This window comes from Sinocyclocheilus anshuiensis, unplaced genomic scaffold, assembly GCF_001515605.1.
Source record: "Sinocyclocheilus anshuiensis isolate Anshui unplaced genomic scaffold, SAMN03320099.WGS_v1.1 scaffold63, whole genome shotgun sequence".
Lineage (NCBI taxonomy): Eukaryota > Metazoa > Chordata > Actinopteri > Cypriniformes > Cyprinidae > Sinocyclocheilus > Sinocyclocheilus anshuiensis.
Genome location: NW_015552625.1, coordinates 3,022,667 through 3,044,427, shown reverse-complemented (window position 1 = coordinate 3,044,427; position 21,761 = coordinate 3,022,667). Strand labels below are relative to the sequence as shown.

The window sequence follows — 21,761 nt, the reverse complement described above, 5'->3', positions numbered from 1 at the left end:
ATCACACACACACACATGAGCTACAGTAGGTGATGGCCTTGCATGTCATTATGGTTAAATTAAAACATCCATTACACTAAAATCCCCTCCTAAGCAGCATGTTTTCAGCCTTATGCAACTCTGTTCAAAGCAGGTCCATCAAAAACCTTTTGAACACAGACATGTGGTAACAGCTCATTATTGCCAATACATCCCATATATTCGCCCCTGTTAGCTGTATAACAGTCACGCTGTGAGGAACTCACTCGTATGGCTTTCATATGTGCCATTATGATGTCTGAGGTGGTCTCTGCAGTGCTATTTTGAAATAATCTTTTGTAGATTACTTTTTTATAAGTCTTTTGTATAGTACCTTTTTCTCTAATATGCTCATTACCTTTTGGGATGTGTAAACATCAAGTGTTCTGCCCACTGCATATTCCTCCTCAGATGCATTGACAATATTTCTATATCAGTTTGATGACCTTCTCTTCCAAAAATTCTAAGCAGTTTGTTGCTTGTATACGGTCCAAGATTGTGAGCACTTTTTTGTGAATTACCCTTGAATAAAACATCAACATGTTTCATAAAACAATAGAACCTGCTTGTTACCTGCACATTAGTCTTAATCAGATTTTTTAAATGGGAATTCGGGCTATATATAAAATTTGTAGTATTTTTTTTCTCTAAACATTAGGATGTTTTGGCTGAATTTGCCAGATTAATTTAACAGCTAAGTAGTCTATTCAAGCCTGTTTATTTAAAAGCATTTTCTGGAAATGTAGGTGGCTATGCTTCGAAAAAGAAAGAAAATGCATCTTCAAAGATCAGAAAGACATGCTTTCAAAAGATTTCGGATGAAGTCATTTTTGATTGCCTGAACAGGTTCTTTTGAGTGTGGTCAAAGTGCATCTCTAAGGGAAAAGAAATTGACTTCTTCAGTAATGATAAGGCTTCTAGCTTTTCTAATACTAGTTACACATGTGATGAAGAGTTGACCTTAAATTCAGAAATTACCATTTCTATCTTTGAATGAATCAGACAGCTTTTTCAAACCTGTTGCGGGAAACGTTTTTCAAGACTTTTGTAGTGCTCTGAGTCATAACTTTGCTTTTGTGAAGCAGTATGGCCATCATACTAATGGCAGAATGTGTTTGGGTTTGAGTAAAAACAAAGTGAACTGACTTTTAATTTCATACTGCACACCGTGGACTACAAAATATAAAATGACCATTTTAGCAAATTATATTATATACTTTTTTTTATATTTGGCCTTTATTTTCTCTCTGAATTCATATAAACCTGTTATTAGTCAGAATGTCTTAACAACACTTCCTCCCACAGTTTTATTGCTACTCTTTCTCTTGCTCCTTCTCTTCTTCTGTATAAATCTTATACTCTTTAGCTCCGTCCCACTCACCTGATATTTTCAATAGCACATTTACTGTCATTACAAGTTGCTAAAACATACAGCTATGCAATTCATATTTGAATCGAGCGAGAGATGGCCATAACATAACAAAACATAACAGCATAGCATAGCTTAACTGGTTAAATGCTAACTGTCTGTCAAAACCATATATAAAAGTCTAAAGTGATCATGAACAAGTTTTTGTTTTGAGTTAATAAAAGATTAAGGTTTATGTAAGTGATTTTAAACATGACTCACTTGAATTTCAATACATTAGATAAAACATGATAAAATTGCCCACGGTATTGCGCGTGGGTTACATTTCACATATTGTCATCTTACTTTAGCCCAGGTTTGAAAAAAGTCAAGCTTACTGTAAATGTCATTTCTTTGTCAAGGCAGTGTCAATATTTCACAGACACAAGAGGTTTCCTCCAAGCTGCTGTTATATCACAAATGAATAAAGTCCTGTAGGCTGGGATGTTACATGATGCATTCAAATCATACTTTAAAGATGCTCCCAGCTATAATTTGCAGAACTGAACATAATGAGTTACTAAATCATGCACATACACTGCATGTTTGTAAGTAGTCACAATAAAGTGTCAGTGTTCCCTGTAGCACAAACAGTAGAGCCTGGTGCTAGCAGTGGAAAAGTCATGGCATTCCCAAAGAATGCATACAACTGTTGAAATGTATACTTTGAATGCAATGTAAGTTGCTTTGGGGAAAAAAAAACAATCTGCAAAATGTAAATGAGGAAAGTAAAAGAAAAAAAAACCCAATATGTTCTCTTCTGCACTGCACATATTGTTCCCACACGAGTTCCATTAGAGGAAGCTATTGGGACATTGCTTAGATTTACATAGTCCTGAAAGTGCTATATTATCCAATTAGAGTGACTCTAGTGCCCTTCTCTGATCTCCCATCAGCCATCATTTCTCCTCCTCCTTTATATTCCCTCTCTCTCTTCTCTTCCACTCGACACTATGGAGTGAAGGTGGGATAGTGGAGGAGATTAAGTATCTCTCTGACATTTAGATCATTGTGTGCATTCTGCCTGAAGCAGAAATGGCTTTTTATGAGGAAGTCTTTCAAGGTGTGAAATTTAAATTGGATTTGTCTGCAGGTTTCATAGAGGTCTGTTGGATTATCTGAACATCAGTGGAACCCCGACCACCGACTCTTTGTCAAAGACAAGAATCGAGGGAATATTCAAGCAGAAGCCTGAGCTCTTCTTGCATGCTTGATACATTATCCAACTGGGACTGAAAATGTATTAATTAAGAGTTTAGATGACAATGTAGAATGTTTAACATTTGTCTTTGTTGTGTCTTTTGCAGTATTATAAACCCACAAGTTCCTCGCCACCGCATGTTCGAGAGTCTGGTTTCGTTCAAAGCACTGCTGCCTCTACCAGTCCACAAGGCACACTGACAGGGAAACACCCCAGGTATAAATCATCACAAAATCTTTTTATCCTTCTAAATCAGCTTTTTTCATGCTAATTTAATGGCATTCAAATAAATTTTGACAATGATTATTGTAACGTAATTATAAAGGATGCAATCCACGTCTCTGTTAAAAAGCACTGAGGAGAGAAATTAAATTTCCATCCATTACAGTGTACCCAGTCACTATGATACAATTACTGAATAGTAAGAAAATTATAATAATTCTAACTGGCAATATATTAATATGCACTTCTGTAATAGCAACAACATCAATGGAGCATATATAATCAGTTCTCTGGTGCAATAAAATATGGCAGCTTCATGTTTTGTTTTTGCTCACTAAGGCTGCATATATTTGACCAAAGATACAGTAAAAACAGTAATATTGTGAAAATTATTAGAGTTTAAAATAACTGTTTTTTATTTGACTACATTTTAAAATGTAATTACTGTGAATTTTCACCATCATTACGCTAGTCTTCAGTGTCACATGATCCTTCAGAAATCATTCTAATATGCTGATTTGGTGCTCAAGGAACATTTTTTATTATTATCAATGTTGAAATTATTTTTTTTTTCAACATTCTTTGATGAATGGAAAGTATAAAAACAGCACTTATTTGAAATAGAAAACTGTTGTAATATTAAAAGTGCATTTACTGTCAAATTCTGATAACATTAACAAAACACATTCACAAACTCTTCAGTTACTATCGACACTACAATAACATGAATCAATACATGAAAGAATAGATGTTAATTTACCTTGAAGCATAAGTAAGTGTTCTGATGGGAATGGGGGACAAAACATATTGTAATCCACGTCATTTTGAAGTATTTTGACATCTAAAACCAAAAAGGCATGTCTGAAATATTAAACGGCAACCTAAAGTAGGATTGGTCAAAAATGTATTTTAAGCAGAGAAGGGTCCATTGAACTTGAGCTATTTGGTCGTTTTAGAGTCTAATAGAATGTTTTATGGAATTCATTCATTGAGTAAAATGTTTTCTGATATGAATGATCTGTTGTATTAAATGATGGCTCATCAGTGTGTGGATAAGAGTTGTGGTTTGTGGAGGGGTTTTATGGAGGGCTGGGGATGGTCTGTGATAGCAGAGACACAAATCCTTTCAGCCTTGTTTAATCCTCATAAACATTAAGCCCTGATTCTACTCTCTCTCTGTTTGTGGCTCAGTGCACTCTTGCAATCATATATATGTATTTTTTTTCTGTGATGACATGTAATTTGTTAGCAAACAGCCTTTTGCCCCCTGTCCCATCCCTCCCCAAATGCTCATGTCTTCAAATGATCATCACAATCTAACTGATTGCTCTTGACTTAGGGTAAGAAAGGATTTAAATATGCAGTGAATTATCGCTCTGTTGGAGACTCATCTAAAATCGAGCATGAATTCCTCTTTGGGCTATTTTTACCAAGTAGTCAAATGTGTGCTCCTTTCTGCCATCGGTCTGATAGGTCAATTAATCTCTATGTTAATGTGGCCCCATTCAATGGAAATGTATGTACAACATCTCCCCGTAGTTTGCCTAGCACTATCACATAAATATCTATTTGGGAACAAGGTGACTCATTGGTAATGTGCTCCCTTTTTCCAATGACAAAAGAAATGTATCTAGTAAATCATTTTTGTTGTTGTTGTTTTAATGAAGTCTACAGGTGTGTAGACTAAAGCCTACATTCCTGAGTGTTGTTTATTCCCAGTGTCTTTCTCAGCGAGCTTTATGAAAACATGTCCTGCTTTGTAAAACATTCAGCACACCAGATGGAGACAGAGAGAAAATGAGAGTGTAATGCATTTTGAACATAAGAATACTATGGACTGCGACAGAAAATTAGAGTATAGCAGCTTTGCTTTGTTCAGAGTCACGTGTGCTATTTTAGGATTTCCTTTAAAAAAAAAAAAACACCAACAGAACAGAGCTGTAAAAGTATATAAAATGTCAGTACTGTTGCATTTATTTATTTGCTTATCCATATCTGAATTCAAGTAAATATATTATTTTCTTTCTTACATAAAACCTTCTTTTTGATTTGGTTGTTTTGTTTGTTTGTAGGGTTTTTTAAAGTCCCCAGTAATGCACAAACACAATAATAGTAATAGTTAGAATAATAATAATTATTGTTGTTGTTGTTGTTGTTGTTATTATTATTCATTTGTTTTCTGATGCTTTTAATTCTGGCAGAATGAAATCCCCACAGCTTATTATTATTTATCCCTCAGTAAGCATGCACTTGTCAAATTTGTATCATTTCTCCTTGGGGATCAAAATGACCCTAGCAATAACACAAAAACACAAATCAATGATATGTTGTGTATTTTATTTTACAGGAGTGGTTCCCTCTCTCATAGTCCAGATCAAAGGATTCGTTCTGCTTTTCGGCCTGCATCTCGCAGAACACCACCCATAACCAGAGGATGTCTCAATGCCATTGGTGGAACGAGAGATTCTGGTCCCGTCTACCAACATCTCCAGGAAGTAGACAGCTCAGAGAGGGAGTCAGTGAGAAGGTTAGTTAGCAACATTCATTTGCTACAGGTCAATGAGCTTAATGCTAATTATTTCATGCTTACGCATAGTCCTACCCAGTGGATTAACCCGATGGATTAAACTCAAGTCTGTGATTCTCTGAGGGATGGGATGCATTAATGCAATGAAAATTGCATGCAAAGAGTTTTTTTGGTGTCCATGTGAGTCAGTTCTGGTCGGTGACACTGTCTGCCTCTATCAGGACCCCTCTGTCTGCTCTCTCTATCCTCTGATTTATGAGCCAATCTGTAGTTTTAAACAACCACTTCTGTCACACAACCCCCAAGGCAGAGGCTGTTCTTAAACGTACTCTTTGTCATTTTTTCTGTTTCTGCTACTGCATCTTAGATCTGAATTCAAGACAAGAAGTTTTCTCCAGGTTCAATATACACTGAGCAAAATTATAAACGCAACACTTTTGTTTTTGCCCCCATTTTACATGAGCTGAACTCAAAGATCGAAAACTTTTTCTATGTACACAAAAGGCCTATTTCTCTCAAATATTGTTCACAAATCTGTCTAAATCTGTGTTAGTGAGCACTTCTCCTTTGCCGAGATAAACCATCCACCTCACAGGTGTGGCATATCAAGATGCTGATTAGACAGCATGATTATTGCACAGGTGTGCCTTAGGCTGGCCATAATAAAAGGCCACTCTATAATGTGCAGTTTTACTGTATTGGGGGTTCCGAAAACCAGTCAGTATCTGGTGTGACCACCATTTGCCTCACGCAGTGCAACACATCTCCTTCGCATAGAGTTGATCAGGTTGTTGATTGTGGCCTGTGGAATGTTGGTCTGGTGTGGTTACACGTGGTCTGCGGTTGTGAGGCCGGTTAGATGTACTGCCAAATTCTCTGAAACGGCTTTGGAGACGGCTTATGGTAGAGAAATGAACATTCAATTCACGGGCAACAGCTCTGGTGGACATTCCTGCAGTCAGCATGCCAATTGCACGCTCCCTCAAAACTTGCGACATCTGTGGCATTGTGCTGTGTGATAAAACTGCACATTTTAGAGTGGCCTTTTATTGTGGCCAGCCTAAGGCAATAATCATGCTGTCTAATCAGCATCTTGATATGCCACACCTGTGAGGTGGATGGATTATCTCGGCAAAGGAGAAGTGCTCACTAACACAGATTTAGACAGATTTGTGAACAATATTTGAGAGAAATAGGCCTTTTGTGTACAAAGAAAAAGTCTTCGATCTTTGAGTTCAGCTCATGAAAAATGGGGGCAAAAACAAAAGTGTTGCGTTTATAATTTTGTTCAGTGTATAAAGATTTATTTAATTGTTTGCTTGTTTTCTGTGTATCAGTGTTTCCTGCACCGCTTTTCAGCAGCAGTGCTCCCCGGCTGCTGAATCTATACCACCACCTCCAAATCTACAGTGTCACAGTAAAAAAAAATGATATTTCATATCTGAAATGTGAATGTGAGTGTGCAGTCTGTGTTCAGTGTGATGCAATTCAAATGTTATGTATCAAAAAATAATGACATGAAATGTCTTTCTATTGAGCTGCAAAAATAAACATGCAGTTCGACCAGTGTATACAGATTTACAAACAAACGACTTAAGTTGCTTCTTTTTAGTGAATAGTTTGTTAAACTGATTGATAAACAATTGACTGTTGAGCTGGTTCTTTGTAATTAATAGTTTTTAGACTGATTCTTAAACAACTGATTCATATGAGCTGATTTGAGTTGGTTCATATGAGTGGATATATTTATTTATTTAGTATTTTCTAGTTTTTTTTTGTTTGTTTGTTTTTTTGATTGATTCTAATGGCCTGGTTCTTTTTAATAATTTTTTTTTAGTCTGATACATAAACTATTGATTCTTATGAACTGTTTGTTTTTTAAGTCAATAGATTTTAGTCTAAATTATAAACAAATGACTTACATGAGCTGGTTCTTTGTAGTGAATAGACTGATTCATAAACAACTAATTCTTAAAAAAATATTTATTTATTCATTCATTTGTTTATTTGGGGGGAAGGGTCTAATTTAGAAATAATTGATTTTAATAGGCTGGTTCTTTTTTTTTTTTTTTTTTTTCTAGTCTGATACATAAACAGTGGATTCTTATGAACCAATTTTTTTAAGGTAATAGCTTTTAGTCAGATTCATTAACAAAGCAATACAACAATTGACTCTTATGAAGGCAAATTAAAAAGAATGATGCAAGGGGGCGCTTACATAAAATGATAAATAAAGAGAAAACTATTTAGGAAAGGGCTAGTTTGCCCAAAATAAAATAACTATCTATCTCCATTTGCAAACGTAATTCAACATCCAGTGCAAACTTTACTGCATGATGTCACCACTTGTGGACAGGGTCCCGTCTCATGGTTTCAAGAGAGGTTCCAAGATTGGTGGTATGTCACTGGCAAGGTTGGCTTTTTAATGTGTGATAAAATACATTTACCCAGAGTATATCTTTAATAGTTTTGTGTATGTGCCATAAAGCCAGTTTTATAATTGCTCCCAAGTTTTGCCATAAAGCTCGTTTTATAATTGCTCCCAAGGTTTTAGTGGCGAGCATATGCCTTTGTTTCTATGCTGGCTGCAAGAGCAACAAGCGAGCTTGTCTGAGCTGTATTACTGAAGTTCTGTATGCAGGCATGACTCACTGAGACAGGAGGGCACTGGGGAGTGCTGCCTTTTCCAGGAGCAGCACAGCTAATAAAAACCACACTGTCATAGCCAATTAAACAGCCAGTGATATATCAATGGAATGGGCAGTCCTGGATGAGTTTGCTAGAATGGGCCAGCCATCAACTCTCACACACTATAGGCTATCCTGGCCCAGTTAGTCCTCATTTGCTCTACAGGATGGCTTTGTAGTGTGGAAGACTCCACCTCGCCTTAAAATCTCCAACAGGGTCTCAGCACTGACCTATTTCCAGCCTTCCAGCCTGCATAAGAATATTCCTCTGCCGGAGAGAGCTCTGTTACCATAGAGACAGGCTGGGAAACGGGACAGGAAAGAGAAGGAGCGAGTGGGAGCGAGACAGGAGAGGAGTGACAGAAAAAAGAGGGAGGGAGAGACAGAGATAGAACTGTTTGGCATATGACAGCAGAAAAAAATCGTGGCCGTCTCATTCCTTCCGTCCCAGAAAGCATGCTGTTTTCTCACAAAAATGGCTTACGCGGGGAACAGATTTCAGTGTTTGCTCATTAAAGTGTTTTCAGTATGAGGCTTTTAAAGATGCGGGCTGTTCATTATACAGGACTTCAAAACATGGCCCGAATATATTCCACTACAATGACACCCTTCGAGCTGTTTTCCTTTCAGCCTAATACATTTCATGCAGGTCTCTGAAATTGTTACATGATATGATGAGGACTAACAGCATTGCAGGAAATAAGGTTACTGCACAGCAGTATCACTTCCTTCGGATGTTACCTACTAACCCTTTCCTACTTGTTTACACTGTAACAATTAAAATAGAAGGAAATTATCTCAGTCTTTTTGAGATACAGAGAGCATCACATTTATATAAGACCACAGTGTCTCTTTCAACCTGGCTAGCCTTTAATCTGATTGGCTGACTGTTGTTAACGGGATAGTTCACCCAAAAATTTAAATTCTGTCATTAATTACTCCACCCTCATGTCGTTCCAAACATTTAAGACCTTCATTTATCTTTGGAACACAAATAAAGATATTTTTGATGAAATCCAAGAGCTTTCTGACCCTGCATAGACAGCAACACAACTACTACGTTCAAGGCCCAGAAAGATAGTAAAGACATTGTTAAAATAGTCCATGTAACATCAGTGGTTCAACCGTAATGTTATGAAGCTATGACATTACTTTTTGTACGCAAAGAAAACAAAAATGACGACTTTATTTAAAGATGTCTTCCTTTCCGTGGCAGTCTCCGAGGCATGTTTACAATAGTACCACTACGTATGCATGTGCATTCCTCTGCATGTAAACAAGGCACAGCGCATCTGGGTTCTACGTCAGAACGCTGCATGCATTGTGGTACTCTTGTGAACGCGCATCGACTGACACGGAAGAGAAGAAATTGTTTTCATTGCTCACAAACAGTATTCTCATAGCTTCATAACATTACGGTTGAACCACTGATGTCACATGGGATATTTTAACGATGTCCTTCTGGGCCTTGAAAGTGGTAGTTGTGTTGCTGTCTATGCAGGGTCAGAAAGCTTGCGGACTTCATCAAAAATATCTTAATTTGTGTTCCAAAAATGAATAAAGGTCTTATGGGTTTGGAATGACATGAAACAACACATGAAACATTAAACTTGTTTCTGCTGTTTTCCCACTTTTCAGTATGGTTTGTTGTTTTTTGAGGGGAACCCACCCCTAAATGACAGTCTCTTCCTCTCTGTAGGCAGAATAAGCTGCAGACCAGACTTTTCATCATATAGTCATATATTCATCATATATGTGCCGCTGGAGGAGGTGGAGAGAGGGTCACTGGAGAAATGTGCTCAGCAGAAGTGTCATTAAAATCACATGACTTTCTAGCCACCTTCAAAAAAGCTCTCTTTTCTGTTGATATTGAGGATTTCAGTAAATGATCACATTATATTGAATCATGATCTCTAATCTTAAGCAAAATCTTACAAACTCAGGCAAAATCCATGCATCCTTAATATCAAGTCTTGATATTCCAGGAATGATGATCCATGGCCTGCTGAAATACTTGACATTGCTGTCATATCGTCTGTTTTATAGAAAATAGAATCAGACAATTTGCCTCCCCTTGATTGAGGCTTAACTCTGACTCGGTCATTATCAGAAAAAGCAGTGCTTGGTTAAATATTGATGCTATGAGAAAAGCCATTCTTTGTCAGGGATTATGAATTATTACACAAAGATAATGAATCAGGGGAACAATACCGATTGCTCCTAAATTGAGAGATTAGTTTACCAAAGGTCTGCTAGGATGTAACTTCTGCTTTCATCCATTTTAAAAGAATTCGTCAGAAGATTAACTTAAGAATGACTGCCGTGGGAGCAGCAAGTTCTGAATCTGGAAGCCAGCTAATGCCCAGCTGAACTAAACGATTATGAGCCAGAGAAGACACCGGGCTACAATCCAGATCAAAGAAACGTTGAATAGCTAATAACCTGAGATACCTGAGTGTGTAGTAATTGTTTTATTTCCTCAACATTTAATAGGCTCAACATGTACAAAAATCCTTGCTTTGTTTTATATGCCTCTTTAACAATGCAATATAATGTTATCATCTATTATGTAAGATATTATAAGACACCGTGTCTGCTGTGCAAATTCATGTTTTTTAATATGTTGAAATGCATTCTTGTATCCTAGCAGAGATCTATAAGTAAGCAATAGTTTGACAAAAAGTGTACGCAACAGACTCTGTACAGCAAATAAATGCTGATCTGTTTGTTTGAGCATCACAACCTGCCCAATAATAGCAACACTGATTCAACCAATGACGCACGTTTGGGGCAGGACTATTTGTTGACTGACTAATAGTAACACTGTACTACCAAGACAATTCACTAAAATTACTATACGTGGGAGAAAATGCGATGCGCAATATGGCAGAACAAGTCCCGCTTTATAAATTAAATAGCTAACCGGCAATTGGTAAAGACATCACACCATTGTATCTGCCGCCTGAGGCTTTGGTTCCCACAGAAACAGGTTATGTCCTGAGACATGCACTTGGGACTGCACATGTGCAACGGCTGAATCAACTTGAAAAATACGCTTTTTTGATGCTATTTGAGAGTGAGAAACCAAATCCATGGGTCAGTTCCTGTCAGATTTTGTTGCTGGGTTGGAAATATTTAAATGAGGATTTGCAGTTTTAAGTTTTTGAGAGTTCAGTATTTCCCTATTCAAGTAGATAGTCATAGTTGGTCTCGGATGCCCGAAATAGTGGCCTGGAGGTGTAGCCAATATGGCTGCTTAGTGAACTGCCTTTCCTTCAAAAAGGGACTTTGCTGTCAACAAGAGTGACAGAGTATTTGGGAACCTGTTTGAACCAGTCATTATTTTCACGATTCTGTTTGTTGATGCTACAGGCGCAGAAATTACACACTTGAGCTTTATTCGGCTTTCAGAATATGTATCAATCCTTTTTGAGATTCAACAAACCTCTTTCATGGCACTCTAATAGTTTTCAGTATATCCCTGTCTTTTCCTTAATCCCCCTCTATTTCAGTCTGTTATCTTTTCCTCTTTCTTTACAGGAACCTCTCCGGGCCAGGTAACGACCTACATCAGGATTCCTTTTACAATATGCAAGCCTCACAATCCTCAAAATCTTGCAGCAGCCATTTAGACCACAGGTGTGCTAGGAGCCTCAGGTCGGGCGGTTCCAGCCAAAGTCCTCCTGCTCCCTACCGTCCCTGCTCTATCCCAATCATCCCCTCTGTCCACTCCTACCAGGATGAGGTATCGTGTATGCAAACCGCCCCTAGTGCTGGAAGCAACCGTTCTAGTCCTCTGGAAAGCACAGAGGAAGCTTCGGCCTTTGATCAACAGTCTAACGTAACGGTCTCCAACCGAGGGGCTGGTAGACAGGAGGAAGTGGCCTCACTACTCCACGAGGCTCAGGAAGAGCTCAGAGTGCTAGCACATGCCCAGAGGAAGCAGGAGGACATCAGTAGCGCCGTCCCTCAGGGGGCCAAAGAGACTGTGTGCATCCTTTTAGCAAATGGGGGTGGACAAGGGGGAGTGGCTTCTTTTGGGCCCACGGAAACTCAGTTAGTGAGCCCCAGAGACACGCACAAAGATGCCACAAAGCCTGGCCAATGAGAAGGGGTTGACAGAACTAACCACAAATGTGTGTCTTTGGGCTTCAGAATAATCCGCCAACATTGGGATACCACTGAAAGCTACGATTGAATTTCTGAGGACGTGCTGTGGGCGATAGCGTGAGAGAGTGACAGTCTCGAACATGTGAAAAGATAATTTATTTATATGCATTTATTTAAGGAGAAACTTAGAAAAATAAACCAAATAGTCTGTCATCTCCATGGTGTTTTTAACTGTATAAAATATACATAAATATATATAAATGGATATAAATATATGAATTCAAACTGGTGACCAAGTACAAAAATGGAATATGGGAATGAGAAACTTTCTTTTGAAGCATATTAGCCCCACATCCTTAAAGACTCGATGCTTGGTGGTTCAAAAGTTATAAAAAAAGGATTTTTTCCACTTGTTTCACTCATTTCCAGTCAAGCTAATCTTGTCCGACACACAATCTTGTGTTTTGCACCTGCCACTGCAGCAGCTGTGTTTACTATCACCGTCCCAGTCACTGTCCTCTACCCTGCCAAGGAATATGGCTCCATCTGCCTTTGAAAACCGTGGAACGTGGATTACAATTGGATTAAACTTCTAAACGCTAATCGTATCCAGGCATGAGGTAACTGATAGTTAAGCACTGCCTCCAAGACATCGATTGGAAGAATTTGATGTGTCCGTCCATTTGTGGAACAATCTGCGTTTTGTTTTCTGTGCCTCGGTGCGTTCACTCCTTCATTTGGGTTCGGATACAAGTAAAGATAAGCTACTGGAACAGAGCACATCGTACTACACACCACCCGAGATGCACAAACAGACCGTTGGCACCTCTCTGGATGGACTGAGGAGATTCCTGCACAGGGATAACAGAGAGCTGGCTTGGCCAACAAAAGGAGCTTTTGTGTTTTTTCTTTTCGTTCTTATGAAATTATCTGCTGCTTTCTGGGAAGGTGGGTGGGAGCAGCAAGTCACTATGAGTCTGTATGCTACCTTTTAAATTGGGACATAATATTTCTGTGAATTAACAACCAAATGTGGTATGAAAGAAAAATTAACAATGAATCTTTCATGAAGCTGTTTCTTTGTTTCCAATGTTTTTTGTTTTGTTTTGTTTTGTTTCTTTCTGACCCCCTCACACAATTGTGCATGTTGATGGTATTGTTTTGCAGAACCAAACCATGATAGTTTTAATGATTTATAGAAAAGCCCCACAAAGAAGAAACTGCATTATAATTGACCTGCGTCTGCTGATTTCAGCCCAAATCCTGGCATAAAAACACATGAGTGGTCTGCTGAGTTTTATAGATCCCATTTCTGAGAAATGCTCAATGGCTGCATTATATTGAATTGACTTTTTTATGTGCTGTTGTTTCTCCTCAAGCATTTATTTAAGACCGCTACCTGGAGTTTGATTTTAAGACCTTCTTTAAAGCATGCTGCATTTGTCCTCCATCAGAGGTTGTGTCTACCGTGCCAGCCATAACTCAAGGCAAAGGTGAAATGAAACATCTTCTGGTAAAAGAAAGCAAAGTAAAGGTTAGCCTGTGGCAGAAAGGAGCTGTAAGGGCAGACAGATAAGACTCTCACTTTATCTTATAACACCTTCCCTGAGCAAAAGCACTGACCTCATCAGTGAATTGCAGTGGAGTGGCATGTCTATCAAGATAATCAAGCATCATCAAAAGTAATGTGAAAGTATTGCTGTAAGGGAAAGACAAGATAGATTTAGATCTTAAAGCTCTACCGTTTCTTTATAAAACAAATGAAATTTTAATAATAGAAAATATCACAGTGCAACTCTTAGTTGTCAGTGGGATTTCATTTAGGAGGCATCAGTTTGATATGAGCTGTTGGTAGACTGTCTTTTTTTTGTAACATATTTTTAAAACCAATTAAAATGAGATGTTTGTTAGTATGAGCATTCATGATTGTTTTTTTTTCTGTTTTCAAATTCTGTGTATGCTCATTTTGTGCATTTCATTTTACTGGCATACAGTCGATATCCAGAAATGCCACACATGCAACAAAGATTATACCACATTGCTAAGTGATCTATAAAACGACAGACTAATTCATATGCAGGTCATAGCAGCAGATATATGAACTGTCCATCTGTTACAGCTCTTAATGTTCATTTTCAGTTGAAATGATGTGAGAAAGTTTCATTTGAGTTGGACCATATTTTTGTACACTAGTGCTAAAGTGTATTAAATTATGTTTTTGCACAGTAATTACAATGTATGGTAATTTATGCTGTCAGGATTCCAGAATGTAAGGTATGTGACTTGAATTCATCACAGAAGACAGTATATTGCAAGACATGTTTGCAAGACAGAATGCGCAAGCTGCAACTGTGCAAGGTGTAACAAGTGTGCAACGGAAACGTCATGGTTCTGTATAACAGCCCCTTGATGTACTTTACTGTGCAATTTCAAAATCGAGAAATGAAATTTCAGTTCATTCTTGTATGTGAAAAACTGTATTATTGCCCTTCCCAATTGAAATAGTTTTTCTTTTCATTTAGTTATTTTTTTATTTTTTTTTTCAATAAAGATGAATCTTCAGTGTTGAATAATGTTAGAATGAGTATTTTTTAACTAAATAATAAATTATTATTAAATAGAAATCATAAGATTAAAATAGTGTTATTCTAGTATTATTTATATACTAATATTTTTACAGTTTCTCTTAGACGCTCTTTACATTTCTCAGATGGCAACTAAAATTCTCAAAAATACTTGTTCAACCTCCACGTCATCTAGTCACCTGTGCAAATCATAAAAGCAATTTCTCGTTGTTTTGAACAATGCTGTGGTTGTTCATGCAGTGATATATGCAGTTATATACAATTTTCTGATGTTTCCTATATTATCAATTACTTATATCATGTTGATTAAAATATATAAAACTGGTTGAATAGTCTTTCCCCACAAAACATCTGTATGTAAACATGTATGTTAACATAAACAGTCAAGCATATATCCATACATTTCTATTAGATTTGTTTATGAATTCCACAGGTAGAGCTTGAATTTGACTAATGAAGGGGAATGTAAAGTGTTAGATCAACCAATGATCACTACCAGTTCTCTGCTCAGAGGTGCGTCTCAGTTGGAAAGAATATATATACAGTGTGTGCATAATTATTAGGCAAGTTAATATTCTGATCATATTTTTTTCCAAGCACATTTTACCAAAGTTTAAGGAGGGGAAAGCATTACCAAATAGAATTTGCAAAGTTTAGGCATGACCTTTGGACAGCAAAATGCTCATTGGGTCAGCACGGTCAGAAAAAACAGGTGGAGAAGAAAAGACGCATGTTAACTGCAAAATAATTAAAGTGAAGATTTAGGTGTGAAACCCATCAGGAACCATTTAGTCTCCAGCGCCACCATTTTCCAAAACTGCAACCTTCCTGGAGTCTCCAGAAGTGCAAGATGTCAGGTTCTCAGAGACTTTGCTCGGGTAAAAAAATCCTAAAAAAAATTTAAAAAACCCTTACTTAAGAATAACATGCAAGTGTTGTGAAATGCATGAAGGCTGTTTTTTTATAGGCTTTATAGACAGATACATTGAGAGTGACCTTGGAAGGACCAGCATCACATCCTCTTGTACCACTCTTTCAAGAATTTATCTTCCAGAATCTGGCAGTCAGTTTTGGGAGTTCATTTTTAGTCCATCTCTGCAAAGTAGACTTTTCAGGATAGGAGATGGACTTAAAATGAACTCCCAAAACTTACTGCCAGCAGAGTTGGGCAGCATTTTAATTAAATGTATTTGAAATATGTATTTAATTACTACATATGTATTTTGTCATTTGTATTTTGCTGGGCAAAAAAAAAATCTAATGTGATTTGATTAAATTAAAAACGTTCTGAAACAGTATTCTGTATTTAAAATACTCAAAATACATAATCAAGTATAGTTCATTTTATTCTCAGATAATACAATATCTTTCTTCACAAAAAACAACACTATTTATACATGTATTTATTTAACAGACCATATTCACACACTTATTTAAATTTCCTTGCATTTGTACAGAGCACACCTGTACACATAAATACCATATATTGTTTATATTGCCTTGTCTTGTCACTATTATTCTGTTTGTTCTGTGCAAGCCTCTGTCACCATAACAAATTCCTTGTATGAGTAAACATACCTGGCAATAAAGCTCTTTCTTCATCTGTGATAGTACTGCCAACTATAGCCTATCATAGTTTTTGGCTATATGCAGTGAATCATATGACATCCTGTGGGATCTGGTTTAGTTCACCCAAAAAAAAATAAATAAATCTGTTGTTACTCACCCTCATGTCTTCCACTCCTGTTGACCCTTGTTCATCTTTGGAACATAAATTAAGATATTTTTGATGAAATCCGAGTGTTTTCTGTCCCTCTACACTCAGTCATGGAACTTATACATTCAAGGTCCAGAATGGTAGGAAAGACATCAAGTAATTCATGTCATTAAGTATATCATTAAGTAATCCAATTTTATTAAGTGGCATGAGTGCTTTTTTTGCACACAAAAAAAACATAATTTACCACTTTATTTCCGAAAATATTATCCAAACAGGTGTTGTGGTACTCTAGTGAACAGTCACTCATGTGCGTCGTGCTGACGCAAATCTTCTATGGCATGAACACAACACAAATACATTTTAACCTCCTGAGACCTCATATGAGGACATTATATTTTGGTGTATTTCTCTGAGACTATACATGCCACATTCAGGGCTTTTCAGAGATACTAAATGTTTAGATGTTTTACTATGACCACTCCCTCTCCTTGGTCTTCAAATATGTCTGATATTAATTTAGTGACACTCTTATGGAAATATGATAATATTTTGTAATTATCATTTAAATCTGTCTAATTTTTAAACTGTCTGTCATAAATCAACATCTCAGGAAAATGTTATGGGGTTTCAAATCAAAATATGACTTTCTGTTACAAAACAGGATGTTGATTTCATACATGTCCTCATATGAGTACACTGGGACTAAAAGCATGTTTATTAGCATTTTGGGAGACATAAAAAATTAATAGGGAAAGAAATTATGTTCCAATATTCTATGAGATATTATATATTATTATGAAAATCTTGTCAAATATTACTCCCATTATTACACTTCTTTTTTCATTACATGTTGCCCCAAAAACACATTAATGCTCTCGTGAACATTACACAATGCAGATCAATATTTTCATGAATAAAGCTGCAATTTATGTTTTATTGTGCAAACAAAGCACTCGCGTTGTTTAATAAAGTTGAGGTTAAGCCACTTACGTCACATGGAGTACTTTAACGATGTCTTTCCTACCGTTCTGGGCTTTGAAATGTATAAGCTACATTACTGCCTATGGAGGGAAAGCTCTCGGATTTCATCTAAAATATCTCCATTTGTGTTCAGAAGAGGAATGAAGGTCTTACGGTTGTGAAACGACACAAGGGTGAGTAATTAATGACAGAATTTCCATTTTTGGGTGAAATTAACCTTTTTATTCATCCATGGTTCCATCTTTCAACTGGAAAAAAAAATGAAAGAAGCTGTTTTGGTGCTCAGTGCAAACTGGCTAAGTATGTATTAAAATATATACTATCAGATATTGCTCACTGAATGTTATTAGAGGACAGAAGAAAAGACTTCTCTAGAACTTTACTTGCTAGCTGACAAGTGACGTTAGCTTGCTTGGCAAAAGGTAGCTACTTGTTTCTATAGACAAACTGAAATTTTTCAAGTATTAAAATAAATATTATTGCCAATGTCTGAACAGCATGTAACGAAACTTAAAAAATGAAAGCCTGTAGACCATTATGTGAATGAAATCCAAGGGAAACTGTCATTAGAGTGTAATTTTAATGAACCTCATCTGTCGACATGATGTCGGTGAATCCCACTGGCCATTGCTGGCTTGTATTCTAGGCCTACTACGGAGTGTGTGCAAGAGCATGAGCAATAAGTTACTGACCACAGCTCACTTAACGGCCCTTGATTGCTTGTAAATATTGTTTGTATTTTTGTATTTTCAAATTACAAATTACTTGTATTTTAATTAAATACATTTCTCACACCAGTATTTTGTATTTTAAATTAAAAATACATTTGATGAGCAAGTATTTGTAATTTGTAACTAAATATTTTTTGATGTATTTGTGCCCATCTCTGACTGCCAGATTCTGGAAGATAAATTCTTGAAAGAGTGGTAAGAGTGATGGAAAGAGTGGTATTACAATTTGTCACAATTTCTGACAATGCAAGACCAACACGGAAACAAACAAGGTAAGAAACAAGAAGAGTAAGGATGTGTGATGGAAGGGTGAAATAAGTGGACTTTTGTGGACCATGTTCTTAACCATGACCTTACAATGGCCAAGATGGGTCGAAAGGTGCAGCTGAATGTTAGAAAAAGAACCATTTCCTCAGTCATTCAAGCATTTCATAGACAGAACAGCTAATTCAACAATGTGCACTTTACGGTAATACTGTATACTTACTGTAATGTTTCATAGAGTAGTCCACTTGCACTTTACATTATATAGTGAATATACTTTATACAGACATATTCTGTAACACACAAACATGTATACAAAGAGCGAGAGAGAGTCTCTTGTAATCAATATCCCATATACAGTAATATGTAAATTTGTACTGTTGAAATTATGTCATACAGAAAAAGTGCAGCCTTGTGCATTTTGTTGGGTATCAAACCATTGGAAATAGGAACCAGCAGGAAATACCTGCAGAGTACACAGTTACATTTGAGTCCAAAATGGGCCGAGTCGGACTCGAGTCCGAGTCCCAAACAACCGAGTCAGAGTCCAACGAAACACTATTATTTATTATCTTAACTTTGTTTTAACCTTTACAACTAGAAAAACGCAATGTCCATTTAAATGTAACAAAAGCAAACCTCTATTGTATCTTGCCATTTAGATTTTTTATTAATAATTAGTGCCCTGCTTTGCTTAGCAACCTTAAAGTCATGTAACAGAAGTTATGGCTGAATTGATTTATGTATTGTGACATATTTCAGAGTGAAACAGGTTTTAGAATGTGAAAAATTAAAGGGCGGGACTTGACTTTATTCATCGTTAAAATAAATGTATAAATTCCAGTGTGGGGGTAAAGAAGTAGGTATCTTGGTAAATGGGACCTTAAGAGCAGAAAATGCACCTTTTATCTCAATAAAAAACCAAGCTTTGTATAATTTTTATGATTTTTAATGAAATATGAATTTTGAATAATCAATATTAGTTTATGTCAGCTTACTCTATTCATCAGTGTTTGAACCATTAAAGAAGAAACTGCATTTTAATTTCTGGGTTAAAAAAACAAAAAAATAAATGGACGCCAAAGTACACGGACCCATTAGACAGTAGCCCCTCACTGCAGAACAAAGATCCAGGGGGCAGGGTTGGATCCACATCTAGGGGGTGGAGATGGTAGGTTTAGGGGTGGAGATGGGTTTAGGGATCAGGGGGTGGAGACGGGTAGGTTTAGGTATATGTAAGGTGGGAGGAGTTGGATCTGGATCCAACCTCACCCCCTGGATCTTGTGTTCTGCAGTGAGGACCATCTCCCTTAGACAGGGCATTTTGAATTTTTTCTCGGATGAAAATGAAGCTGTGAGGGATAAACCTGGTCTGTACAATGGCACACACTGTGTAAAAAAGCCCTACATATACTTTTCATACGTCACAGCCAACTCACCCCTGTTTTATTTTTGAATGCATTTATAGTTACATTAATTACAATAAATTACATGATGTAAGGTATATGCTAACTGATGAAGGGCCATTGAATTATTAGAAAATAATGCACACCCAAGGTGATTTTGGACCCATAAAAACTATTGCCACAAAGATGTTAGAAAAATTATTTTTCTGTCTGTCATCTGTCACTCTGACATACTCTGACGAGTCAAGTCCGAGTAAAAATGCATCCGAGTCCTTTAAAAAACTGTACTCGAGACCGGACTTGAGTCCGAGTACAAGTCCGAGTACCCCAACTCTAGCATTTATCATCTAAATAGTCAATAAAAGCAATTAAAAATATAAGCAACAAATTATATATATAAATAGACACTTATGTCTGGAAAGAGGAAAGATATTTGTTTGCTTCGTTGTTTCCACAAAGTCCAGTAAGATATCTTCCACCAGTTGCGTGGTGTAGAAGAAGAAGCAGGGTTTCATTTCAACAGCCTTGAACAGTCCCTGAAGTGTTGGGGAACGGCAGACCCTGATGCACTGAGAGAGTCCATGCTGCTGCTGTGAGAGTCAGGCAATCGATGCAGAGCATGATTACAGTCTGAAACATGCGGCTGTCATGAAGGTCAATAGTGACTGCTATCAAAGAAGATCCTTAGTGTAGAAGCTGGGAAGGTTTAGTTGACGAGAGTATTACCTTGTTGTGGGTGTTTCAACATTTATTTCCTGGCTGAATAATAAAAACGCACTCATCACTCCTAGAAACTGCATTGAAGCCAGCCAAACGGAAAGAAATTGGCATTTTTCTTTAGCTGTTGATGTCTTAGAGCAAAGGGCTGTGAATAAACTGAGGCCAAGTTTTCTTATAAATGTGTACTTTAATTTTAGTCAGCATTAAAATCTCTGAAAATCTTAGACCACTTCAGGAAATTAAGCACTACATCAAGGGTTGAAAACTTTTGGCACAGTGGTGGCACGCCGAGAGATAATCACTGCCACACAAGCGATAATAAGACAGACTGATATTAAGTGCTTAATTGAGAAAAGTCAAATTACTTCTTTAAGTAATCATTCCTCATCATCTTGTTTTTAGTCATGAGCTCTAGGGAAAGCCAATCACTCCAAAAACTGTCACACAACTGAACCACACAACAGAGACAAATTATCCTTGCAAACCTCTGGACAAATAATGCTTATCTAATGGGTCACGGTGATGTAGTTTGGTCTGTTTTTCATTACGTTTAGAATATAACTTTTTAGTAATGAGATCTAATGAGGATCTCTGCAGAAGAAAACATCTTGAAACTTGAGATTGAGATTGAGATTCGGCAAACAACGTCTTTAACATTCCACACACTAAACACAATGATAGTGACAGTCAAAATCAAATCATTAAAGAAAGAGATGCACTCAAAGTCATCGCCACATAACAACAAACAACGCCAGTGGAAATAAAGTTCTAAACAGTAAAACAATAAGGCTGTGATTTGCATGATTTATTCATGCCGTGGCACATGCTAGGAACGAGTCCAGCATCCAGTGCTGTAGATATCCAACACACATTCATTACCCTGTCCCAAACAATACATCCATGGCAACATAATCAAATCTGAATGCACAAAATTTTTTTAGTCAGTTGACATTAAGGTTACTGTGCATGGACTTGGTTTGTTCTTCACATATATTCATTTTAACTCTCATCGCCTTCAATTGCCTTCAAGTCGGATCACACATTAAAACATTTCAGATTTTTTTTTTTTTTTCTGAAAAAAAAAAAAGCAAGGAAATGTAAAAAAATAATTAAAAAAAAAATTCTTACAGAATGGTAGGAAAATAAAGCATAGATAGATTTTAATATGTACATCCCCCCCC

The 21,761-nt window shown here is 36.9% G+C and overlaps 1 protein-coding gene across 1 annotated transcript in view; it reads left to right on the top strand.

The window, feature by feature from the left end:
• The window catches only part of nrg3a (neuregulin 3a), a 328,241-nt gene extending 313,586 nt beyond the window's left edge, over positions 1-14,655 (top strand). Inside the window, exons 7-9 of the mRNA XM_016457868.1 lie at positions 2,734-2,843; positions 5,197-5,376; positions 11,604-14,655. Coding sequence (XP_016313354.1) covers positions 2,734-2,843; positions 5,197-5,376; positions 11,604-12,171 — 858 coding nt within the window. The 3' untranslated portion in view covers positions 12,172-14,655. The remainder of the gene's footprint in view (positions 1-2,733; positions 2,844-5,196; positions 5,377-11,603) is intronic.
• The last annotated feature ends 7,106 nt before the right edge of the window (positions 14,656-21,761 follow it).